The sequence below is a fragment of the Gallinula chloropus genome, assembly GCF_964237585.1.
Source record: "Gallinula chloropus genome assembly, chromosome: 6".
NCBI classification, from domain to species: Eukaryota; Metazoa; Chordata; class Aves; order Gruiformes; family Rallidae; genus Gallinula; species Gallinula chloropus.
Genome location: NC_140091.1, coordinates 20,036,545 through 20,063,579, shown reverse-complemented (window position 1 = coordinate 20,063,579; position 27,035 = coordinate 20,036,545). Strand labels below are relative to the sequence as shown.

The 27,035-nt window shown below is 41.9% G+C and overlaps 1 protein-coding gene across 1 annotated transcript in view; it reads right to left on the bottom strand.

The window, feature by feature from the left end:
- The window catches only part of CEP350 (centrosomal protein 350), a 72,909-nt gene that overhangs the window by 7,709 nt on the left and 38,165 nt on the right, over window positions 1-27,035 (bottom strand). Inside the window, exons 20-36 of the mRNA XM_084266459.1 lie at window positions 25,927-26,063; window positions 25,445-25,564; window positions 23,451-23,617; window positions 22,734-22,930; window positions 22,000-22,184; window positions 21,017-21,104; window positions 20,472-20,618; window positions 19,484-19,641; window positions 16,105-16,227; window positions 12,357-12,556; window positions 10,617-10,828; window positions 9,273-9,417; window positions 5,366-5,526; window positions 4,749-4,888; window positions 4,122-4,204; window positions 1,357-3,437; window positions 3-404 (exon numbers count right to left, since the gene is read on the bottom strand). Coding sequence (XP_084122585.1) covers window positions 3-404; window positions 1,357-3,437; window positions 4,122-4,204; window positions 4,749-4,888; window positions 5,366-5,526; window positions 9,273-9,417; window positions 10,617-10,828; window positions 12,357-12,556; window positions 16,105-16,227; window positions 19,484-19,641; window positions 20,472-20,618; window positions 21,017-21,104; window positions 22,000-22,184; window positions 22,734-22,930; window positions 23,451-23,617; window positions 25,445-25,564; window positions 25,927-26,063 — 4,746 coding nt within the window. The remainder of the gene's footprint in view (window positions 1-2; window positions 405-1,356; window positions 3,438-4,121; window positions 4,205-4,748; window positions 4,889-5,365; window positions 5,527-9,272; window positions 9,418-10,616; window positions 10,829-12,356; window positions 12,557-16,104; window positions 16,228-19,483; window positions 19,642-20,471; window positions 20,619-21,016; window positions 21,105-21,999; window positions 22,185-22,733; window positions 22,931-23,450; window positions 23,618-25,444; window positions 25,565-25,926; window positions 26,064-27,035) is intronic.

Here is a 27,035-nt window from a genome sequence, read left to right as displayed (position 1 = left end):
ACCTTTTTATAAACCTGTTTGTTTATTGTGTCTGTGTCCTGCTCTTTGAGGGTACCACTAAGATCTGAATGAAGGCTGAAACTTTGAAGATCACGACCCAGCTCTTTCAGTTTCCAGAGTTGCTCAGCTGCAGCGTGCACCATGCCTTCCACCTCCACCGCAGTGTGAGGGACCGCCAGAGGCTCCTCACACGGCTTTGCTGGTACTTTCTGCGGTTCGACCTTGGGCAGCACTGCTGGTTCCTCAGCTTGCTTCTGCTGGACCTTATGAGAAGTCAGGCCATAGTCCTCATCAAACCAGTCCTGATCATCTGCCAGCACGCTGAGGAACTCTCGATTGAGCTCCAGCTCTGCCAGTCTCTTGGCAAGCTCTTCCTGACCACTGGCACCAAACACTGGACTCTCCTGTGAATTACAAGCCACAGAGTAAACATGAAAGCATTGTCATGCTGTTGTCTAATTCACTTTACATTTTCAAACGTTCTACTGATTGGCAGTATGTGCACAAATACTCAAAAGGTGTTAAATAGCCCACAGTTGAATTGGAAATGTTTTAATTGGAATACCTGGGGTTTCTACCACTCCTGATGAATGCTTTCAGAGGGTTCCTACAGAACTGAAAGACCGCACGTGCTGCTCACTGTCCGTCCTAATGCTTAACTGCTTATGGAATGTTTGAGGGGTTTAAAAAACTGGTAGCATGACACACAAGTTTTCACTTCACATACCAGTCTCAGACCTAAATGAACAGCCCAAAAGCTTTTAGCAGGTGGCGGGTGTTTTAGAGACTGAACAGTGCTCACACTGGTGAAATGGGATGAAACCTTCTGTGATGGTAAGATACTGGGATCAATGGCAAAGCAGACAGGTCTCCTAGGGTTGTCAGCAGAAAGGCCAAGTCCTGTATTGTATCATTAATGGTTGTTCTGAGGAAGCCTGAACTTCCACTACTCACAATACATTTGTTAGTGGATAGAGCAGGCTGACACCTTAATGATATTGACAGCAAATAATTGCGTTTGGGGATGATTGTTTCAAGTACAGAGGGAAGTTTACTGTCTTTCATAAACATGTGACATTTTAAAAATAAAACCCGAGGGAAGGGATTAAATACAAATTGAACATGTTATCAGACTGCAACCTAAATGAACCATCACATTCCAAAGTGCGTCCTTCAGTCTGGTGGGCTACCAAAATGAGCCATGAACTGGGATGCACGAGAACACACACGCCACGCAATCTCCACATCACCCAGCAGAACCTGGGAGAAAACTCACTGGTGCCACACAGCATCCCCCAAATTCAATCATCATCAGTCAAAGGGCTCAAAAATCAGTGCAAGTTGTCTGTTACTCACCGGTCTGGGACACATGTCAGGAGAGGAAAGTTCTTCTCTTTCATCTTCCAAATCAGAACTTAGAAAAAAGTTATTCAGTCCATCGGGAATCTGCTTTTCTACCTGCTGGGATGGGGTACCGGATTCCTCCTTCACATCACAGAGTTCCTGGTTGCTGAGCTGGATTTTCTCGTTCCTGACTTTCTTTATTTGCTGTAACTGATTGACCGTGTCTTTCACAAAATCTCTGAGTAGACTGTCTGTCAGCAAACTGACCTTTTCCAGTTGGGCTTTTGACTTTTCTTCCTCCCTAAGTGGTAGTCTAAGCTGAGCTTCCAACTGGTTCTTTTCTTTTGTCAGCAAATCCAGAAGTGGAGTTGCAGGCTTCTCCACCACTCGAGGAGAGAGATCATCTAATTTTTCAGCACATTCTTCTCCCAGTGTTTTCTGCCTCTCCAGTTTCTCAGAGAGGAAATCTGAGATGTCATCCAACTGAACAACAGAAATCTCATCTACAACACCAGAAATGAGAGGAGCAAGGCTGGCCTCCTCTTTCACAGCATGCTTCAGATAATCCACCACTGACTGTTCTTGGGCAAGAGATTCAGTAGCTACAGCAATCTCCTTTAGGCTGTGTGCTTCAGAAGACAGCTCCTCATCAACCCTCTCCTCAGCTGAGGCTTCTGAAACAGATGCGTCTGTAGGAGCTTTATCCTGGGAATAGTTCTCTGGTGCATCTCGGCTCTGGATTTCATCTTCTTTGCCAGGTTTGGAACTTCCTCTCTCTTTCTGCTCAGCTTTGTGTTGCTTCTCCAATCTATCATCGAAGAAGGAGTCTTCATCCTTATTAGTGTCTAAATGGCTATCAATAATTTCAGTAATGTGAGAGACCTTCTCAGGAGGAGCAAAAATACCATGCTTTTCTTTGCAGTCAAAATAGCGAATACCATCGTAAGTTCCATTGTTGTTCCCTTCAGGTTTATCCAACTCCACGCCAGCCCAGAACCCTTTGGCAAACTTAGTCAGGCCTTTGAATTGCAAGGTTCCAGGCTGGACTTTACTCACAAGTACTCTATCACCAATGTTGAAATCTGGCAAACTATCTGTCTCTTCTGTGATCGAAACAGAAGCCCACAGCAGTGATTCAGTAGGGGCCTGTTCTTGCTCCACATCTCTGCGTTTGGTATTCTTTGTAAGTTCTGTTGGGGACTTAAGTTCTACTAACCTATCTGAATGCGCGCTGCCAGAGAGAGAGAAAGACCTGTCACTGAGGCATTCACTGATTTCGCCATCACTGCCAAGGCTGGTGGATCTACTGCTGGTTTGCGTGTGCTGTGAGCGGTCTGGCAGTGACTGGCCATCCCCGTTAGGAGAGAGAAGAGATGCTTCAAAGTCATCTTTGTATCGTTCCCCAAGAAGCGTTTCTTCAAACGATGCTTGTTTCCTGGAGGAGGATCCTTCAAAGTCTTCAAGGTATGATGGCTCTTTTTGACTAAAGACTTGTTCTGAAAGCAGATAATCTTTTTCTTCTGCTGACCTGCTCAGCTTATGAGATGCCTCTCCCACACTTGGGCCAGTTACAGCATCTTTATCTGCCAGGCTCTGCTCTAAGATTTCTTCCGTGCCATGAAGGCTTTCCACAGCTGAACCAAAGAGTTCCTTCTGAGAGCATTTTTTTTCAGAACAGAGGACTTCCTTTGCAGGGATGTCTGCTGAGCTCTCCTGTTCTTTATCTAATGTCAACAAGACATCAGAACCTTCCAAAGGCTTAAAGCAAGAACCTTCAGTCCCATACTCCTCTGACTTTATGTATTCTAAGTCTTCCTGTATCTCAGATTTGTGACTGAAGGCAGCCTCATCACTGGATGCATGTACCACATTGTTCGTTGACCCATGGGATATCCTGCTAACGTCTTTCACGTCTTTGAGACAAGACACTGAGGGTATATTATCTAAGGAATCACCAGATCCTGCTCTGGAACTCCTCGGTGATATTAAAAGCGAGGGAGGTGTTCCAGAAGGTTCTTCTGAATGAACATCTGTCACAGCTGCCTTCTTAGTGTGCACAGAGACAGATCGATCAGCTCTTGATGACACAGCATCTTGAAAGAAAACAAGAAGTGAGTCACAGCAGATCATATAGCCTACATTGAATTACTGAAAACTGCATCCAGAAGCAACAAAACCAACATCAGGGTTTCTATGCTACAAACTGGTGCCGCGGAAACATAAATTTCTTGCTGTCCTATGAACATGAGCAACACTCCTTCAGTTCCAGCTTTCTAATGCTTTCTTTCCGACCCTGCTTCCTGTACCAGTATTTCATAATACTGTGTAATACTGAGCACAAGGTAAGAGATCGGTTACTTGTTTGCAAGCAGCAAATACAATTAAGAGTAGCATGGTAGATAAAGATTAGATAATGAACAGCAGCAAAAGCTTGCTAAAGTCCCTCAAAAACATTCTATTCCTAAATTCTTCATTATTTTTGGTTTCCTTACTTTCTTCAAATGATAAAGAACAGAAAAAGAAAAGAAAAATGTTGTCTATAACTATAGTTTCACACAAACCTCAGCAAGAATAGAGCTAAATATGGAATATACAAGAAACAGCAAAAGCAGAAGTCTACTAAAGTAAACCAGGAAGAATTATATAGCTTGATCATTAAGGCTTTATGAAGTCTGCAAGCTCTCTTAAAACCTCTCTTTGAATCAAGAAGGAAAAGATTAAAAGAAGTTTAAAACGTCTGATTCTCATCTGTAGTACAGATTCTTCTGGTCACATACCTGCATGCTCTGAAATGGATTCCAAAGATGCTCTGGATCGCTCTGATTCAGCCAGGGATTTCCAGTTTTTAGTTGTCTCAGGTCTAAATTTGAAAGATCAAAATGCATGAATCATGGTTACACCTGAGCATGTTTTTTGTTGGTGGTTTTTGTCTGTTTTTTTTTTTTTAACAGATAAAAATGGAAACTGAGCCATCTATAATTATAACACCACACCAATGATAACATAAACAGTTTGCTTTGTCAGCATACTGTGACCTGAGAACACAGGAATGAGGACAAAAAGGAGAGACTGGCCAATCCTGAAGAGTATTTTTTTAAAAGATTAATCACACTTTAGCCTCTGTTAGCAGCCAAAAAGAGAAAAAGAAAATTTTACTTGAATGCACTAAAATTGCACCATCTTCTGGAGAAAATGAAACACTTCAAAGTACAGCAAAGTGCAGAAATCAGCTGAATTTCCTACCTTTTAAAACCTAAAATCTAAACCAGATTTAAGTTGCAAAAAATGAATGGTTTGCTCACACTGTGCAGCAGGTGTAATAAGTGACCAGAATGGGAAGAAAAAAAAATCCCTTCAGATTATTCAGAATAATCTCAAAGAGAAGATGAAGAAATCCCAGTTACCGATGAAGCGGTGGTGCCTTAATCTTTGGTTTTTCAGCTGCAGTTGAGGATGGAGTTTTAATCTGAGGTTTGGCTGTGGGTGACGCCTCCAGGTCTTGATTCAGCTCTGCTTCTGTCTTCTTGATAAACTCATCATACGACTGAACATGGAAAACAGTTATGGCTGTTAGTCTACAACACCATAACTACAATTCAGCAATCAAACCCTATTAAATTAATTAAAAAGCATACAGTTTCTCTGTAAAGCAATCTATTTAATTTCCCAAAGCTCTACAGTTGTGAATCCTAGAAATTTTAATACTTCACTTTCAAACCCAAATTACGTGAGCATTGCTCTCTAATCCACGCTAGGCTACTAATGTGTATAAACATACATACGCCCCCTCAGCACTGCTAGCAACCCATTAAAGATACACATTTTAAAAGGGAATGGCATTTCTGCCTCAAGGCAATGGTTCATTACTGAAACCAGTTCAATAGCCAGAAGACAGACACATTTCTATCCCAATAACACATCTTTTGCAGCTGTAAATACAACATTCTGCCAACAACATTCAACATTCAATCATTCCAAGGTTAACAATCTTTGTCTTTGCCCCCTTCCCATTGTTCCTAACCTCCAGTTGTTTAATCAAACTGGCTTCCTGGGCCTTCAGTCTCTCCTTCTGTCTCTTCTTCTGTTCCTTTTTCAGCTGGTAAACCACAGACTTCCTTTTCCGTAGTTCATCCTTCAGGGCCCTGATCCGCCCTTCAATGTCACTTTGGTCAGAGGTGGTTTCTGGAAAAAGTTTAGTTTCAGTCTGTGTAAGCTGGGACCTCACAGAAGGGCTCCACGTGAGCAATGAAGAGTCACTTGATACATACAAAATACGGGCTGAGCAAAATACCAAAGAACTTAATGTGTTAACGTAGCAAGACCCTTAAGGTGGGATCTCAGGTTCACAACATTGCTATATAAACATAGGGAAAAGTGTGGCATCTTATTTAATTTAGCCAAGAAAGGCTCCGATACATACAGCAACTTGTTACCAAGCTTGTTCATGTCAACTGCCCAGGTTTATGCTGCTACTTCATCAAGTGCTTATCATGGCAGCTCTTCCAGAAATTCTGTCATGTTTAAAAATATGACAACTCAGAGATGGATGCCAAAAATGTATCTGAAATATTTGTTTACAATCAGGATATAATGTGTCAAGCTACAAGGTACACTTCACTGATGAGAATTTCACTTGCAACAGGCGACTCCAAAAGCGGTTTAAGTTTCCTACCACCTAGACTAAACACCTCTAGGAAACGGAGAGCTGACTGATCAACAGTGGGAAGGAAAGTCAATGGGAACAGTGCAGAGATTTTCACTGGTGTCATGCCTCTGGATGATAATCTATTTAGGGTGAATGAGGGTAGCTTACTCAGCTACTTACTGAGTAGACACGTGGTGGACTACTCACTAATAGCTTATACAAAGTTATGGGCATATCTTTCCTTCAAGTTTACAGACCTTTCTGTAATGCCATTACTGACTGTAGCTGGTTTTCACCTGAACAATTTTTTTTCTTAATCATTACGCTTACTAATTATTTAGTGAGATCTCCTGCACTCCTCTGCATCCTTAGAACTCGCCTTCTAATCCTTTTGGTGATGCTCTACCTCTTCTCTTGTGAGACACTGTCCCAGATACTTCGATCCATTCTCTCCAAGACAACTCCATTCTACCAGTAACTCTGCTTACTTTCACTCTTCCTGCTGTAACCACCTCTTGGTGTCTCAGACTTCTAGTGTTTCACTACTCTTTTCCACCCACCTGATTACATCCCTTTGTTTCCTGTTTGAAATGTATATCAACAAGTGTAAAAACAGCTCCTCATCCCAGAGTGGCGATGCCACAATTAAGTAGCCAAAGCTCCATGGAATTATTTATCTGACAGAGTCAGAGTCTTACTGCAGCTGGCGTCCCCCTTCCTCTTTATAGTAGCAGTTCCAGCTCTGAAGAGCAGGATCGTCACTGGTTGGGCTTTTCTAATGTTCAGCATTACCTATAATGTTTTTCTGGACCAAAAGGCCTGGATGCTCAAACACTCCAACCACTTTACTGAGCATCCTAGAAAGCAAGTCACCAGCGTTACTCGGTCAGCCAGCAGGAACAGCAGGACGTTTTGCTAAAGGATTTCATTTCTCAAGACAACAAACCACCACAACAAAGGATTTCATCATCAACAGCCACTAGTAAATGCAATCAAACTGTATTCTCCTTCCATTAGCAGCTGTTGTTAAACATTTAGAGAATTAAAAAAAAAAAAAGAATGGAATTGCACTTGGTAATCAGGAGTACTTTAGGATGCCACTGTAATTAACAGCTCCTCCTGAATACGAAGTGACCACTATGTAATTATAGCTTTTCCTGATCAACTCATAAGGGAAAGATCTGCACATGCTTTCGTCTCTGACGATCTTGCCTATGCATGCATCGGCCTGACATAGCAATGACTTCATTACTACTCAGCAGCTTGGAAGATCTGTCTCTTTACAATGGAATGATTTATTGTGAAACCAGCACCATCCTGATTGACGTCCCACCTCGTGTACCTTTCTTCAGCAGCTGAAATCAAAGACTGCAAATACTTTGGTTCAACAAAAGCTTATTTTCATGGTCACTGTCGCCTGTGGTACTTTTCATAATGGCTTTCTTGAGTGGTTTCTCAGTCAGAGCTTGAAAATAACTTTATCAAGCTGCTGAACGCTTTGCTGGGTTACAAGCTGCCCTCCAGACAGAATCCCAAAACAAATTACTCAGCGCAAATATCTGGGTGTTACGTGTTCATTTCTCCATCATGCAGGAGAACAGCTGCCACAAAATGACTGTGTTTCTATTGCACTTACATGCGTATTAACAAACACCAAACCCCATAAAAACTCACTACGTCAAGCACTGCAAATACTGGCGATCCATGCACACTGTGAAGGTATCTGTCAATCACAAATAACATCCACCACATTGGCAGAACTCCCTAATTCTTTTTCTAGTAAAGAATCACAAAATGTGTAAGGTTGGAAGGGACCTTCAGAAGCCATCTATCATCCAACCCCCTGCAGTGAGCTGGAACATCTTCACTAGATCAGGTTGCTCAGAGCCCCATCAAGCCTGACCTTGAATGTCTCCAGGGATGGGGCCTCCCCTATGTCTCTAGGCAACCTGTGCCAGGGATCTACCAACCTCACAGTGAAGAGCTTTTTACTAATATCCAACCTAAATCATCCCTTTTCTAGTTTAAAACCACCACACCCCTATTGCTCCATGCCCTTGGGAACAGTTCTTCCCCAGCTTTTTTATAGGCACCTCTCAGGGACTGGAAGGCTGCTCTAAGGTCCTCCCCGATCCTTCTCTTCTCTGGGCTGGACAAACCCAACTCTTAGCCTGTCTTCACAGGAGAGGTGCTCCAGCCCTTTGATCATTTTTATGGCCTCCTCTGGACACGCTCCAACAGGTCCATGTCCTTCTTGTGCTGAGAGCTCCAAAGCTGGACACAGTACTCCAGGTGAGGTCTCACCAGAGCAGAGGAGTAGAATCACCTCTCTCAATCTGCTGCCACACTTCTTACTGAAGACTTATTGATTGCTTAGAGAATTAAAAAGCCAAGCAGGGAAATGCTATTTTATCTGATCATAATATTTTCTGATGCTCTCAGATCACCTGCATTGTGGAACACAAGATGTTTTAGAGACTAAAAGCAGAGAAAGTTTCAAAATAGACTTCACTACCTAACAGAGCTGATGACTGAAGGGTGGCAGCTCAGGAAGTCCTGCAATCCATAGGACTAACGGAGTGTGAGAACACAACAGGGAGAGGGCTGGTCTCTACCAGTTCACTTCTAATATTCTCTTCCTCAGCATTTACCAGCAGCCAGTTTGGATACTGGATAAAAGAGTGCAACAAGTCCGTAAGAGTATATCTTGTGTTTTATAGCTCAAAATGCAATCTTATGCCCTGTTTTACAGTTCAAACCCTGCTCCAAAAATAAAAACATATATCCTGAGATATCAATTCATCCTGCAGATGCCAGTGCAGGTCCAATGGGTTCCTTCCTATGGCCGTGATAAGAGAGCTACATCACTTCTGGAACCAGGTCATGTTAAGAAGGAGGGTGATCATGTTCCTAAGATGCTGAACCATATTTTGCTTTCTTAAAACATGAGTGGTGGTCACCTGTTAGAAGTACAGCTAACCCTGGTATTTTTAAATTCTAGGACCACCGTAACTGTTAACTCTTGTCTTCTTCATACCTGTTGGCAGAAACCTGTGTTGCTTTCTCAAAGAAGACGTTACATATAGACCTTTTCACATCATGATCTTCTGAAGCTGAAGTGATGAAATTACATCATGGGAAAATATTCCCATGGAAATCCAAACCATGGCAATTTCCAGGAATTTCTGCCTGCCTCCCCACATCAAAGTCTGCATTTCAAATTTACTTATTAAAAGGAAAAGCTCTGAAAAGGCAATTTAAACCCAGCAGGTATTACACTTACCAGACTGCGTCATAGATAAAGATTCATCAGACCAGTTGTGAGACATCTGATGAAACTTCACAGGTGAACGAGGCTGTCCGCCAGTTCTGTGGCTGCCTTTGCTGGAATCTTGCCTCGAGACAGATACGCTGCTTTTGGGAGGAGACTATGGGGAAAGAGAAGGACAAAGAAGTAATTGCTCCTAAAGCTTGGTTTTAAAGGAGGAGATCATGGTCATCAGGAGCTAGCTGCAAGGGAAGAACAGCATGACTAGAGAGCAGTACCTATCCGGCTGCCTTAAGAAGAATTTAATCTCAGCTTGCTAGACAATAAAACAGAAATACCCAGCGCAGCAATAACTTGCTTTGAGCTTAGATTGCAGTAAAGCTGCTCAGACTACTCTATTACCACCTAAGTGAACTGACACGGTTCTGATTCACAGGTCTTCAATACAGTTTATGTAATCTTATTTGGGAACAACCATGGCGATAAGAACCCGCCCTAAATAAATCTGGGAAAGCAAAAGGGCCATTTCATGGAAGGGGTACAAAGTGCCACTGTAAATCACTAAACAACAGAGTGCTATTTCTCTGTAGCCAGGCAAATAGTCTTCAAAATGGTCTTACCACTGCAGCCTTATGCTGTAAACCTTTCACACACTTCCAACGTAACCTTGAGCATGTATTAGACATTTTACCTCACTACCTTCTCAACCACCTTTCTGAGAAATTACTTGTAGTAAGTCTGGGTAAGCAGTTCCTTTACCCCACATGCTGCAGTTTCCATCTCACTAAGCAAAGGATGCTTTGCCCTATGTATCCTATGCATTAGGATGAAGCTTTAAAAAGTAATACTTAGAACAGCACAAGGCAGAATTAGCTCACGAGCAAACATGATTTGAAAGCGAAGGGATTGTGTGTGAGGTGACAGCTCTGCTTCTTCATCCCATAGCTGTATTTTGGGATACATTACTTGCACGTAAAGCAAAGCAGAAAAACAGAGCATAGTTTCCATGGCCTCAAAGAATTTATACAATGGTAACAAGCTAGCCTACAGCTAATTCACACTGGCAAACTGGGTCAGTGTTCCACCACTTAATACTGCATACTTACATGACATACGCAAAAAGTTTTGCAAGACTACCCACAAGTTTAAAAATACCTAAACTGGGCTGAAGCAATTTTTGCTTGAGACTTCAAAGAACATATCTGATTGCAATGTTTATTCACAGCAATGTAAAAATGGCACCGCAGACACTGAGCACAGTTTAATCTCTGATTTGACAACTGGGGTGGCTACACCTACTCACTCCTCTGATCGCTGTTTATAAGTGTAAGAATACCTATAGAATAAAGGCTTACTCACAAGTTTGCCAGGTGAGGTAGAGGACTTGAACTCTTCAGAATAAACTATTTCTTCATTAGCTCTACTCTGATCTGGGCTATCTGGCTGTCCACGGCCCATAGTCTCTGATGGGACAGATTCAGCAGCTAGACTGCCAAGATCTTCTGGGATAGAGCTTTCGCTGTTCAGGTGAGAGCAAGAAGGCACTGGAGATTCCTCTTCACTAGCTGTTTCTGCAATTCAACCATGAGAGAAAAAACAAAGCGCTTAAGAACTTGCACTGACTTCACATCCCTTCAGACACTGCTGCTTGCACAATATCTGCTACCAATGTGTGTCAAACTGCGAAGCGTTATTTCACTCCCCTAGACATGGAATATTTAGTAAGAACAAGCATGTTTACCAGACAAGTATGATTTAAGACTGCCACACATTCTTAGTGATTGCTAAATGTCCAGAATAAAGAGGTTTTCAGGATATTCTAACATTTTCCAGACAACACAAGACAAAAAGATTATTAGGGAAACCTGTCCTTCCAGTTGACCGTACCCCAAGAGTCACTATTAGTCTGAAGAAGTCATTGAGGAGCATATAATCTGCAAGCCAGATCTCGAATTTAGAACTGATTGCTTCCTTTACAGTAGCTGCAGAACACATTTTAATGTTATGATTTCATCATGAGTCTCTCAACTGGCAACAAGTAAAATAATAAGTTGGGTTTTCAATATTCCTGTTTACTAAATTCCGTAGGAGTCACAGTATTACCGAGGCAGCCATGGAGAACTATTCAATATTTGAGCGAAGGCTGGGGAGAGGAACAACTTCTGAAGCAGGGCTGTGCTCCAATGCTTACTGGTAGGTGCAATTAATAGAAAGCAAGCGTATTTTCTCATCTGGTGATGAGAACTGAGCATTCACGCTGATTTTTTTGTTCACTGGACCTTACTGACTCATACACATATCATCTCTAAAATGTCTTACAACGCCTAAAATCCACGTGACTGCTTTCAGTAACAAGCATAATAGGGCATAATTCTGAATTCCCTTTGCACAGTCAAAGGACACGCTGCCTGCTTTCAGCAAAGCAGGGAGACAAGGAAAACTGTTTACTTCTGGAACAATCCCCAAAGTTCCATTATTTTCTCCCACTGCAATCCACTTCGCTGTGCTTCACGCAGAAAGTATGGTCCACTTCAGACAGAACAGCAAAGCTGGAGCGCCAACATCCGGGAACTTCTTTTTCCTCATAATAACATCATTTATATTAATTACATTGTAGTTTAGCACAGTCATGGATATCAAGCAGCTATACTGCACCGACAACAGAGGGAAGTAAAAAAAAATGCCAGTCGTGCCATCCTCACCAACAGCAATATGTCTAACAGGACAGACACTCAATGGCACTACAGGGGAAAATGGCTTTCATCGAGTAAGTTCAGAAGACAATAAGCAAAAGATCATGCAGTGTTTCTGTTTTAAAAGGCAAAAATAGAGTTTAAATTGCATATGCCTATGCTGCACTGTTCACTTGAGAGGACACATAGCAAAGGAGGAATACAGAGTTAACTCATGCTAGGAATAACAGAGCAAGGCAACAGAAGGCAGCAAGGAGTGTAGAAATGAAGATTCTATGACTGTCCAGAGAAGAACACCACCACTGCCACACCAAGGAAAGGAAGAAAAGTGCAAACTTAATCAACCATCATGTCAACCTTGGCTTTAGTCTTGTAATCTGCATCACTTTCCCCCACCTCCTATTACCTTTAGGCTCAGTTCTCTGATCCGCCAGCTCTTTCTTGGTTATTTTGGTTTTGAGCAGCTCTTTGTCCCAGGCAGCTAGAGCCTGCTTTTCTATCCGCCGTATTTCTGCTTCCTCCGCGTCCAGGCGGCGCTTCCACTCCAACAGTTCTTCAGCATGTTGGCGACGCTGCATCAGCTTCTGTTCTCGCTTAGTTAGGAACCTGGCAGGCAGAGAAGACGACAATGGGAAAGCAGCCGACCACACACAAAGGTCCTGACACCCAGATGCCCTGTTTCATTCCCAGAATTATAGCTGTTTGAATTGCTTTCCAGGAGAACATCTGCACTAACATTTCACAGGTTTCTGATGTGCTGCTGAAAAAAAACAACAGCTTTTTTCTCTGCAGCAAGTAAAGTCTACAACACACTGTAAACACACTGTTTATATTTTAAAGATCTTTAAAATCATTGAAAGTGCTGCCGGCTAGAATGAACAAGGTAAGTTCCCAATTTCAGGACATGAAAAGTACCTGTGGTATTAAACTGGAACCCTCAAGAAAGCAGTGACTGTTTGAAAATGGAACCTTTCTTTTTGCTAATCCCAATGACAGAAAAACTGTAACCCCAGTTGCCCCACAGTTCTTTCCAAATACATAAGAGAAGGTGATTCTGTATTAATAGTTCTCCTGAATTAGTGGAGTTTTTATCCTTCTTCCTTTAAGCACCATCTCTATGGACCATCACACTTGGAATGTTAATTGTGAGCTGACAGCATCAAGAGAGTAAGGATGCAGGGCTGGCTTTTCCCAGCTACTAACTGGCTACTACACGTCTGGGTGCTAGTTTAAGAACAGATAAGAGGTAAAGCTCACGCTGAAAATTAGCAGAGATTTTTCTGTCCAACAAAGATTTCTCAGGTGATCCATGAAACCTCAGAAAAGAGGACATTCTTAGAGGACTTTGTAGGTACAAACAAGTTTGTGTGCATACACTAGTTCTCTTTGCCAGCTCCTGAACAAGAGTATCTCTGGTCTTATTTCTACATGTGGAAGTAACCACAGCATTTAACCTTTAAGACAGTACACAGAAGCAAGTTCAACATCAACTGCACACATGAGATGAGCGGGTATCAGTTTGTTCATCTCCTGCACTGAAGTTAAGTCGCCACAGAATCACTCTGTAGAAAAGCCAGAGTTTGCCAGGTAGGGTGAGAGTTTGCCATTGATCCGGGAGGCGTGGTGCCTAAAGAGGCTGTCTTCAAAGACCTGAGATACTTTGCTTTGCAAATGCCTTTACAATTTGAAATTTTCAAACCATTCCAAACACCTAGCATCAAAGCTTTTAAGCTGCAAAGCAGATAATAATTTCATCTGTGCTTTTTAATCTCTCACATTTCAAAAAAAAACCCAAATTCTGTTAGTTACAGAGACTGGAATGATCAGCTGCAGGTCTCGCCTGCTACGAGATGCTTCCTGTTCGCTCAGGTCGCGTTCACTCCGGTCTCAGGAGAAGCAAACTGGCAGCTGATCAGAAAAATTTAGATTCAGTAAGTCTGTCTCTAATAGAGATTCAGGTAAGATGGACAAGTTATGATGTGAAGATAGAAGCTTCAGAAGCCAGACAGGCATGCCCACAGTCTTCTTCCCTGTGGTCAAACAAGAGCAGGTAAAGTGCAGAAGCCCCTCAAAGACCTTGGAACACCTTGCACCTTCAAGCTGACAGATCCCATGACTATGTGCATTACTTTATCACTTTCTATAGACAGAGACAAACACTATCTACTGTTAGGCAAACCTGACAGATTCCTGTCATTAAGAAATTAGACAACCAACAGCAACTGCATTACAAATACATCATGGAGCGTCGTGCTTCTGTTGTGCCTTTCACCAGAACTTTCAGATTTATCAACTCTTACTTTCAGATACACATCAGTTCCAAATAGCCTGGCAGACCATCTATCTGGAACTCGTCACGGAGGTCATTATTACAATGATCTCAAAGCAAAAGGCAAGCTTTTCCTTCACCAGCTGTTTGATTTCATCAGTACGTCTGGATCTTTGGTTGCCTGGATCTTGAGGGAGGAAAGTCCAGTTGAAATAAAATGCAAGAGAAAGACTGAAATAAATGGATTTGAAAGAGCAGGGCTCCTTAAAAGCAGGTGTCAAATGAATTAACCCAGATGACCACAAACAGGAGGAGAATTAACTAAATGACCATCAAAGTAATCGCCACAATGTCTACTTCACAAGAAAGGTAAGTCAAAAGAAGTGATGGGAGAGAAAGATTCAACCAGCACTCAAGCTATTGGGAGAGAAGGATTAAAGCAGAGTGCCTAAAGATGCAGACAGATCCTTTTATAACTCTTAGGTTTAAAAGGTCAGAGCCACAGGGAAGCATACATGCTGCCTTAATATGTACTACAGTCTAGAGGGTTCCAGTTGCAACACCGAGGGTACACGTTTTTTCTCAAAAGCAGGGACACCTTCACAGAGAAAATAATGCAAAACTACATCTGGCATCTAGGAAGCTAGAATATCTGGGGGAACAAGGAGGAAGCAGCAGCACTCAGTTTACACCAGCATGATTTCAAAGACTATTTCTCTGGTTTCACACATTTTATCCATGGATTCCAAATATTAACCTAGAAGCATGAACCTGCTGCTCTGTACATTTATATCCAACACAGATTGACTAAGCCCAAACTAGAGTTTCAGCAGCTATTCTGTAATGACCAGTGGGAGCAGCGTGAACTGTCTGCCACTCAGAATGCATTAAGAATAAGGGATTAGAACCCCAGACTGGTTTGGGTGGGAAGGACCCCCCCAGAATCCATCTAGTCCTACCCCCTGCCATGGGTAGGGACATCCCACATCAGCCCAGGGTGCCCAAAGCCCCATCCAACCTGGCCTTGAACCCTGCCAGGGATCCAGGGGTTAGCCCCAGCTTCTCAGGGCACCCTGTGCCAGGACCTCCCCTCCTCCCTGGAAAGGATTTCTGCCTAACACCTGATCTAAATCTGCCCTCCTCCAGTTTAAGGCCATTACCCCCTGTCCTGTTGCTACATGCACTGGAAGAAAAATCCTCTCCATTTTTCTTATAAGCCCAGTTTATACATTAAGAAGTCTATGATTCTAAGCCAACATCTCCCCAGAGCCTTCTCCAACTCTCTCAGCCTGTCATCAGAGGAGAGGTGCTCCAGCCCTTGGAACATCTTTGTGGCCTCCTCTGGACTTCAACAGCTCCAGATCTTCCTTGGACTGGGTCCCCTCCCTGAGTTGGCTGCAGCACTGCACGGGGGTCTCACCAGAGCAGGGCAGAGGGTGAGAATCACCTCTCTGGATCTACTGGACTCACTGCTTGCAATGCAGACAGCTCATATTCTGATTTTTGTTCACCAGCATCCTCCAGTCCTCTGCAGGGCTACCCTCAATCCATTCTCAGTCTATGGTGACACTGGGGATTGCCCTTGACCCACATGCAGGATCTGGCACTTGGCCTTGCTGTTCTGCATGAAGCCCACACTGGCCCAACTCCTCAAGCCTGTCAAGGTCCCTCCTGATGGCAACCCTTCCCTCTAGTCAATCAACTGCACTGCTTAGCTCGGTGTCACCCACAAACTTGCTGAGGGCGCAACTAGATCCCATTGTCGATGTCATTAATAAAGACCTGGAAGCAGTGTGGAAAGCTGATGATGAACCCCTTGACTTTCTAGGACTGAACAGAGCATGCTCTATCAAAGAGTCTTATCACTTGAGAAAGATACAGTTACCTGACCAACTGGTTGTAGATATACAGCTGGAATTTGGGGTGGAGGTTGGGAAAACAGACACTGAGAGAGGCCCAGTGGTGAGACGTAAAGACAGAGAAGAAGTAGTGAACAGGAGAGCAGTGTCTACAAAATAAGGAGGAAGATTTTTAAAACTAAGATAGCAAAAAAAGGCAGAAAGAACAAGAAAAGGATAGCATCTAGCAAAGAACTTTAAAGTTAATTGCGTTTAACATTGTATAGTTATTACCCAACATCTGAAGTAGAACTATACACTGTTATGCAGTAACAGAATGCATACACTCATGACACTTCATTTTCTGTTAATTAAAGGCAAGCTACTTTCACACAGCTGTACTTTCCTTTCATTTTTGGAAGTTTTATTACTTTGATGCAGACTTCCACATGCACTCATTAGAGTATCTCAGCCTGATCTTGTTTTACAACTCCTGCCATGCTAGCTGTCGATGGAGCATACTCTCAGCATTAAACAGCATGCTGGTTTTGCAATACAAACAACTTTGGTAGTCTGAAACTTTAAACACATTTTCATTCACCTGGCGAAACCTCAGTAAAATTAGGTCTGCAAAGGTAAACACCAGTGAAAGGGAAAAAAAAAAGAAGATATTAAATAATGTGTTTTTGTAACATAGGCAATTCTGGGAAAAGTTTGGATATACCTGTCATTCAATTTCTATCTGTTATTTTGGTTTTTTTGGAAGAAAGTGCAGACTTGGTTGCAAAATATGTATTGCCTCTCACATTTGAAGTATTTAACTGCAGAAAGATAATTCCTATTATTATTCTTTAAAAAAACAAACCCTACATAAACATCCAGCTCTGTTTAAAATGGTATTTCCTAAGGAATTACCATTTTAAGCTAATTCCTAAGGAATTACCTTTACAGAAAAGCACCATGCTCCGTACAGCTCTATCAACTACAATGCAAGCCAGGAAGCGTATTAAGGAAAAGCAAAAGAAAACGAACACTAAATCAGTTCTTCTGTTGCACAGATTCTCATTAAAGCTGCGCAGGGAAAGCAAGGGGAAAATGGTTAATTCTCTTTGACAGAGCATGCTCCTGTTCACATGCAGACTACGCAGTCTCATCAGGTAAAATGAAAACAGAACTGTTCTTTCATTCCCCTTTTAGCAGAAGGGAAGTATTAAAGCTGCCTCGTAAGAAGGAAGCCAAAGCTGCAGCTTCTTTCCTCTTGCCGCATCTCACAACCCGACTGACTCCCTTCAAACGGCAGCCGCCTGTCCTTGCACCCCAAACCACATGGCTTGCTCTATTTGCTAATGTTGCTCTTGTGTGTGTTACAAAGGAGGATGTTAAAAAAGGGATACCAAGTCGGCACTGTTTGTCAGTCAACAAGCCCTGCTATTGCTACCAAACACCTTCAAAAGGCGCGTGGCAGCCATCCAATTACACACAGCACTATCTCCTTGGGACAGACAAGGCAATCCAAGACAAAACCAGAAAAACAAAGCTACGTTATACTTGTTCTGCCTAAAAACAAGTGTTTAAGCCAAATCCTCCTTGTAATAGTAAGAACAATTATTTATTCAGATGGAATTCTTTCTACAGTTGCTTAGAAGCGAAGGCAATTTGGAAAAAAGCCCCAACCACTGCCTGATGCAGAGCGGCTAAGGAAGCCTTGAATATAAACGGGCATTTGTCATCTCCATTAGTACTAATGCTGTAACTCAAAATTCATAAGCTGTAACTTGGTTTCGTATCACCATTTGAAATCTTGTATATTGAATCCCCCATGGAAAAAAAAAATTAAGATCCTTTTTAACAACAACAAAAAAAAAGGATCAGAAGAAAAATCACGTTTTCTTGAAACCCTGGAAGTCAGCAAGGCCTAGAGAGCATGTTCCCACCTTAAGCAATTTACCAACCTCAAAACACACCTGGAGAAAGAAGTTGCTGGTATACCAATGGGGTGGTTTTCACACAACTTGGACAGCCAAGAGTTTGGCTTTGGAAACATGACATTTCAGAAACTAGGAAGAATTTGTGATTTTGGTTGTTGAGTTCACTAGACCCTAACAGAAGAGTGAATAAATCAGCAGTCAATTCAGAGGAGAATAGGAAGATCATGTGCATACAAGCATGGGAAAGTTGCCTCTCAAATGCTTACAAGCAAACAGAGTCACAGCCAGGTTGCCTTTACAAAATGCCAGGGCCTGCTTTTTGGTGTTTTATCCAGCTGTCTTAGGAGTTGCAAGAGAAAAAACATATTACAGATCACCCACATAGATTAAAATTTAGTGACCTACTGTGGACAGAAGGGGTTTTTTTTGTAAAAAAAGACTATTTCTTTTGGTAACTGGAAGAGGCCGGGCTTTTAATGGATTAGTCTCACATCAGAATTTAAAGCTTCAACCTAAACTGCACATGCCAGAAAAGAACTTGGGCTGTTTAGGGCTGACAAAAGAATTCCTACGCAGAAAAGATGCAAAACCAATTTTTGATTCAAAACTATTTAACAGGTGAAATCCACAGGTTCATTCTTAGTGTTCAGACGCGGGAACTGCACATATACTTCATTATTTTCTCTGAAGAATAACAATACATTTCAACAGTTTCCCAACCTGCAGACCACAAATGAGGAAGACAAAGGTCTTATTAACTGCCTGTCTTCAGTCACACACATACCACCTCTATTAATTAAGAAAATACTTAAAGAATTAATCCCTAGCTGATTTTAATGCAATTAGAATTGCAATTCAGCAGCTGGATAATGCAGAAATCACACATCTGACAAGCTCAGTGACATTCTGTGAGCCAGATATCAAAAACTCAGTTACTAGATTTTGCATAAAGACTATTGCTAACTTATGCTTCAACTCAAGATAAAAATTGGTACTGTAATTCCAGAATCACAATCCCTGTATTTTTTTCCCTTTAAAATAAAAAGGGAGATACAAAATACAGGTACCACTTGCACCATTTGACTTCAGGTCTCACTGCAAGAGGAATTCAGACAAGGTGTACCATCAAGCTGGAGCCCATCCAAGTTCCTTGTATGTACAAACATCAAAGTCTCTTAAACTGATGTGCTTTTAGCAACTCTGTCAAGTACAAAGAACATTAAAACATTGCTGACAACAAAACCCTAAAATCTTCCACAATAAAACCTTGACCACACAGTCTGCCAACTAGTAATGTTTAAATCTCAATATTCCTGCAAGAATCATAGCCTTTAAAGTGTTATCTTCCAAGACTAACATAATTCCATTAAAGCTGTTATGTGCTATCAATACTTCTGTAATTTTCCAGATGGCCATTTTTAGCACAGACACTTGTCAAACCAACTCGCTCTATTAAAGTAGTAAACTTTTATGTAAGAAAAAAAATAAAATTAGTTACTTTTCATCCATTCTGCTGCGCATTTTTTTAAGTTTCTGCATAATGCTACTAGTCTCACTGCTGGAGATGGAGATTGGGGAAGGGCTGCGTGTTTCCGCATCAGTTGGGAGAGGGCTAGAACCATTGCTCTGCTTCATGTCATCCTCGCTGTGAAATTCCTGCAATTCAGTGTTTAAAAAAAAAAAGATAAAAAAGGGACATTAAAAGTAAGAAATTCCACAGCCTTTAAAACAAAATTATGTTAATTTAGTATACTTCTCCCCAGATTGCATCAAACATTACACTTCATCTAAGTCAGACTGCCTGCAGATTTAGACTGATTTTCCAACTTCATTTTTATCCGACACGCAGTTTTTAAATTACTGAGAAAAACGGTGTCTTAAGTTCTCCTCTACCTGTATCTAGAGCAAAAACCTCACCAGGACTCTGTTACCCAAACAGGAAACCAATCGCTTCTATGCTGCTATTATTAAATCCATGTCTCCTCCAAAGTTTGTGAGATGGCAGACAGTTAGCACGATGGGATTTTGGTATCTCATGAAGTGGATGCAAGAAACTTAGCACAGTGACACTGACAGCCACAAGGCAGCAAGTTTGGGATTTAGCACTTACATTTGGGGCTCTTGGGTCTGATAAAATAACCAGACAAAAACCAAAGCCTGAGAGATCTAAGCATCAAACCCCTGATATTCCCAAAGTCCTTAGTTAAGCCTGAGAATTAACAGATATCATTTTCCACCCAGTTAAAACAAAACATTTGGTAACTTCTCCCAGTGCATTTCCTCAAACAATGCTTTAAAGAAATGAAATATAGAATTGCTGCGATAAAGAGGAGGAGAGCATTTCAGGCAGACAACACCTCTGAGTGATGGGTCCAATCTAGCAGCTTTCTGTTCCTACAAACTCTGAAGCCAAAGAGCAGCTGCATGGGGGGAAGACCCCCCCTCTTCGAAGAGGGAAGACCCCAGCTCCCACACCCAACACTTACCAGCTTGTTTTCTCCTGCAGACTTTAGTTTTTCCTGCAGTTTCATTGTAGTCTGACGGATTCGTTCTATTTCTGCCTGCTGTTTTAGGATCAGTTGTCTCTCCTTCCGAGCAGCCTTGTTAGCCTCTTGAAGCCGCTTAATTTCTGCCTTTTAGGTATAAAAGATTAAGCATAGGAATTGTCACAGGCAGCTCTCAAGAATGCACTCCAAAGCCACCACAGCATGCATGCCATGGGTTTTAAACCACTGAAATCGCATGATGAATTAACTAGCATGAAATTCAGCAGCAAAGAATGGAAGAACATTAATCCATCTAAGCCTCATCAGTGTGATTACTGATTACTTTACTTATAAAGAAGGATCCTTTAAAACAATGTGTTAAATACTACTGAAATGCAAAAAAACCCAATTGGTAACAAATTCTGCTAGGTTCCTATCCAAAAGCCTGGCACAGAGTTTTCTCAATTCTTGGCTTTTACAGTGTCTGAAACATTTAATGGCTATGCAGGGGTTTCAACAGTATTTTCTTACAGGGCACCACTTACCTTTTCCTGCTGTAATCTCAGCAGCAGACCACGCTGCCGCTTGCGAATAGGGGGCATCTTATCATCCTCTCCCTTGTCTCGCAAATGCCTGCAAATAGATTGGAAGACAGGATTAAGCAAGAAAAAAACACACAACTATGAGCCTTTTACTCTTTAAAGTTAAAAAAGTTTACTTTCCCTAATCTGCAGATGAGCACATGACTGTCCTTAAGCACTGGGATTCTCTGAGCGGGAATATTTTGTACTGCTTAGCCAAAGACAGCCACAGTTAAGAGGCCAGCACAGTAATATGAGATCTCATATGAACAGGCAGAAGTTCTGCAGAGGTAGCATGCTCACCATTTGAGTAAGGCATAACAAAGGATGCTTGGGTCACCACCTCATGATCCTTTATCAAACACGCAATGACAAGCGGTTGGAAGAAAACGTCTGGTGAGCACTGGTACTCTTGTGCAGAGTGGCCTCAAAGTATTACACCTGGCCACCACTGTTTAGGAATATCACTGGGTACTATTTCAAGTGGCATTCCAGGACAAAGCATACAGTAGGTTGGAAACAAAGCATTAAGGACAACACCTATCCAGATGTACAAAATTCAGCCCAAGTAAACTGGAAATGACCTCTGACATCAAGCAGAGAAAGTTCTAATGGTTTTGTATGCTCCCGAACTAAGACATGTGGAGTAAAGGCTGGGAACCACCTTCTCTGACTGACAGATATCTGATACTCTACCGTTTCAAGGAAATGCCCTTTTATCAAACCACATTTGATACAAACATCAAAGCGCGCTTACAAACTGGGTTCTGTTCTTTCCAAGTGACAAGAACATTTGTATAGATTTCTGATGCCAGCAGACTAGGTCAATCATTGGTATTTAATAAGGGAGCAACAGGGTGGAAGCAAAATCTTACAAATAAAATCACAAGTAAAAGTACAAGAAAACAGTCAGTCACAGCATCAGTGTATATTGAGAGCTGCCTTACTTCTTCTGGTGTTCCAGCCAAGCTAATTCAGCCTTGGTCTTCTCCTTCAGAGCCTTCTCCCGGAGCCGAAGCAGTGAGGACTGATGAGCTGCTCGCATTTCCTCCTCTTTCATGTACTGTCTTACCATCTCCATGGTAAATTTGGAGAAACTATCTTGCCCTCCTGAGAATGGCAGGCTGAGCTCCTGGAAGGCAAGAAAAATATGACATGATGTGATAATGCAGAAATTCCAAGGGCGTTTTCAGTTATAAAGTATGTGTGCATATACAGAGATACATGCACACAAAGACAGATTTAGAAGACAAGCTGTTCTTTCTCTGAGCTTCATGCAGACCAGCTTTTTCTGCCCTGGGCTGCATCATAGTTTTGGGATGTCCCCTGTTGGGTCAGGGAGATGAAGTTTCCTCTCCTACTTCGCAGCTGCATGTGGTCATAGTAGGAAGAATTAATCCACTGGGCTTTAATAACCTACCTCAAAAAAAGTCACTCCTCCAAAGCCACAGCAGAAGAGGTAGAAGATGGACTTGTTCTGTAAGCCAAGTCATCGTGCTTGTAGAATGGCAACATACAGCACAAGTCTCACAACGCTATGTTTTGAGATGCTCAAAGAACCCCAGGGAGGATGAGAACCCTCAAGTTTGCAAACACAGCTAATAATGGCTCACTGGAAGCTCCATCAGCATAACCATCTCAGTTTCGGAGAATTTACCTTAACTGTGGTTGCCTGACCTACCTTGATAGATGACAGCGCTGTTTTTTCTGGGGAGACCTCCTCATCAGAATCATCACGATTACCCCGTTTCTTCTCCAAGTTATTTCTGCGATGACTCTCAGAGGGCAGCAAAGACCGAAAAGACTTTTCTTCAATTTCATCCTCTGTCATAGACTCATCAAATTTCAGGGAATATTCTGTTGCAACAGAAGCAGAATCTAAGGGAGAAACCAGGGAAGTGGCTTTATGCTCAGGGATGTATCATGACTGCAGTTTTACTTTCTCATCTCAGTATAAAGTTGGGAGGACAGCAAAGACAGGGAGATGACTACTCTTAATGCAGAAAAATGGTTGTGACCTTAGGGAACATAATGAAATAGCGTTATCCAGCTTCAAAAGACCTAACAGGCTTCTGTACACAGGTATGAACACTTTTCTGGGGCTGCTGACACATTTGGTGTTCAGCCTGCATATTCAGCAAGTGAACACCTGGCTACAACTAGCAGAGCAGAAAGCAGCACGGCCCAGAGGCTCCATCGCTGATGTGCAGAATTTCAAAGGTGAGTTCCCACCTCACTGCACCATCCCTCTGCTACCTCTTCGGAGGTTACTAGTTCACCCAGGACTCAGCTTTTCTCACACACATTCCCTCATTTATTTCAGAAACTAATTCTGAAACTGCACCTCCCTCCCCTCCTTACCAACTCCCGATTCACCACACAGAAACAACGGGGCTACCTTTTTCATCTGGCAGGGATAAAACGCTGTCACTCGGCAAGGAATCATCTGCAGCAGTGTGAGCCTGCTCTTCAATACTGCTCGTTGTCTTCTCACGACGGGAAGGTTTCTTCTCATTCTCCTTGGAAGATGGAACTGAAGGACTCTCCTGGCGGCTGCTGGTACTGCTGCGTTACAGAGAGAAAATTCTTTTTTGAAAAAATTACTTTGCACATTTTGAAATATTTACGTTGCATTAATAGCGTACATAGTGTGATTAACAGCTCAGCAATAATCAACACACAGAAGGTTTGGGTTTGTTTTTAAAATGCAGTTTGGCTACTTTAAAATTCCAAGCCTCATCAAGCTGCTGATTGACAGCGGAACTTGTTATTTTTACTCTACCTTAGAATGCAAGTGGTTTGCAGGTATGCATGCCCTCTACTTGGCAATGAGTATTGATGATAAACCACTGAAACATCTCTCCTTATAATTTTTAAAAGGATGAGTGAGATAGAAATGCTGTTTTAAATTAGAACAGCTACAGAAGACAAAATAGTTCCAGTTGGTCAGGATCAGAGGAGGGCTGTGAGGAACTTCATGGGACCTAACTACATCACGTAAGTCAACAGGAAACAAATAGCTAAAATCCAGTATTAAATATAGGCAGGACACTGAAAAGTAACACCAGAAATTAGTCATATCTAAACCTCAGGCAAGCAGCGCTCCAGGCACTTTATGTAAAATCTGAAGTGGTACAAAGCAGCAGTGAAAACAAAGGTGCTAACACCACGAGCAGTCACAGAGAAGAGAAGGCATGTGCGGTACAGAGCAGGTAGTTCTACAGGTCCCAGCACTACGCTTTCAGAACACAGACTCCAGTCTATGTCCTAGTCCAATACAAAGGGACACAGAGCAGAATGAGAAGGGCACAAAATGAAAAAATTTACATCAGGGAAAAAGACTCAGATAAATAGAAACTTAAAGCGACTTTTAGGTCACAAAGGTGATACAATACAAGAATGTGAGTAGGCCACAGCCTGTAAGTCAGAATCATCTCCACTCAACAGTTTCTGAAGGTTAGATGTGGTGCTGATCATAGCGGATGGCAGGTTTGGGTGATGGTTGGACTTGGTGATCTAAAGGGTCCTTCCAACCAAGACAATTCTGACTCTAGGAAGGTATTTTACCCAAAGTCAAGGCCACATCCAAGTTCTGAACAACTGCAAAGACAGAGGGTCCCACAACCTCCCTGTACCCCTACTCCAGTGGAGGTTGTGGGACCCCACTCTCACAGGGAGCCTTTTTTTATTCCCTCAATGATTTTCCTCTTTCTGGAGGGTCACATTTGCCTTGTGTCATCTCACTGCACACCTCCAAGAAGAATCTAGCCTCACGTTCCCTAACAACCCACCTTTAGGATACTGCGACTAGACCCCTGCCCCCTCAGCCTTCTCTTTTCAAATTAGCTAACTAATTTTCAGCCTCCCTTCTCCAGTCTCCTAATCACGGTGGTGGTTCACCATTAGGCTTGTATCAGTATGTCAATGTCCTCTCTTTACCAAGGAGCCCAAAACTGGGCACTGTATTCCAGACACAGTCTCACAAGAACTAAATAGAGGGGACTAACCATCTGCCTTCACCTGCATTCTAGATTCTTGCTAATTCAGCTGAATGAGAAAGCAGACGCAGAACTTATTATTTTCAAGTTAGAAAAAAGAAACGCATACAATTAGAATAAATACAGCGAATTCGAGACTGAAGAACCTAACACACAATAGGCTGTTACACTGTGAACCACAGTGTAGCAGGATTTTTAATTAAAGACATGTAAACCTTTGAGCTCTGGAATATAAAACGGGTTTACCTTTGGAAGGTTTAATACTGAATTTCCCTCTTTTACAAAAAAAAAAAAAAAAAGGAAATACCTTGATATTCCTTTGCACTTCAACTCTTATTTGTAGCAAAAAACCCCAACCCAACCCCAAACCCTGTTTAATCTAAGCTCTTCTTACCTCTGATCGTGAACCTTGGACCTTGAGGACTCCGAATAGCTATCAAACATCGGTGAGTATATCTGTTTGGAGCCACCTGCCTCCTCTTTACCTTGTGATACGGTGCCAGGCTCACATTTCCTGAGAAAGGGAAGCATTTGGGGTAAGTCTACATCGCCTCAAATCAAAGCAAATAGTTTTTGTAAGTTTTCAGCAGTTCACTAAAAGCAGTAACAGCAAACATTTCTAAAAAGATCACTTAGAGCTCAGACCAGTTAAATCATCCCAAAAGATTTAGTTCAGCTGCTTCTACTCATTCACACAGAGCTTCGCAGAACCAGTTGATGTCGCTTGATGTTACACCAAGGGCATAAAGATGGAATCTAAATTCTTCTTAAATGCTCAATCATTTCAACATCTTAAAATTTTCTTCAAGAAAAGGTGAAACAAAACCTAACAAATCTTACTTCCCCCTTCCTAAGATGTGAAACATTTGGCAAGACCTGTTTGTATCAGCTCGGGCTCTCAGTTGTTTCATGAACTCTGAATGATGCTGCCGCTGGTGGTCATACAAGGTGGTGACTGGAGCAGCTGGAGCGCTGACAGTATCCATGATCTGCGTTCGTACCAACTCTGTCATCTGAGTACAATGAAAACAAAGGAATACAACGTGCTTATGAGCATCAAAAGTAGCCATTCTTGCAAGCAGTTTACTATTTCTTAAAAAAATGGGTAAGATGTGGGCTTGAGATGGTTTGTAACTACACAAGTGTCAATTTTGGTGGTACAAGGTATTGCTCTGTATATGTATGTTCAATTCATGCAGAGTGGAATTATTGATGTACAGCTACTTATCGTATCATTCTCATCTCCTTAACCAAACTCTCCTGTCTATAGAATGACCCACACATAATAAAAACATTCCAGACTTAGCATTACAATCGATTAAAAAAACCCAACCCCAAACACCAAAACACCACACACCATGAAATCATCAGCCAGCCATAAATTTCTCCCTTTTAATGCATGGCAGTCATCATGTATCCGACTAGAAATAAATACTTCTTCAGAAATTACAGCAGAGAAAGCTGATTTTTTAAGAAGCTTCAGAATTTAGTATTTTTTGTCTTGTTCCAAGGTCTGCCTCTTGCAGAGCATGGAACTCCAGCTACCGTATTCCAGTAGCTTCCAATACACATAGTGCTGAGTTTCTCCATTAAATCTCCATGCATGAAGTTTTATATAAACAAGTGAATGTTTTATTTTTTTAATTGGGTTGTCTGTATTTTTAACCTTCATTAATATGACAGTCAACTCAAAGCAAGCTTGGAAAGCAGTACACTGTATTCTATCTTTTGTATAAAATAAGCTTCTAATGGAAAGCAATGCAGAACATTAATTCCATAGGTATAAAGTGTACATCCAAAAATATTCCCAGTACGTTGATGTGACCAGCATTTCCACAGCTGCATTGAAGTTAAAATAAACAGTTGTTCAACTAAATATCAAGAGTCACTGGTGAGAGTGGATGGAAAAGCCACCCTGCTAGCCCATCATCACTGACCAGGTCACGCCCATCAAACTCTCCACAAGCATCGTACTCTTGGACTTC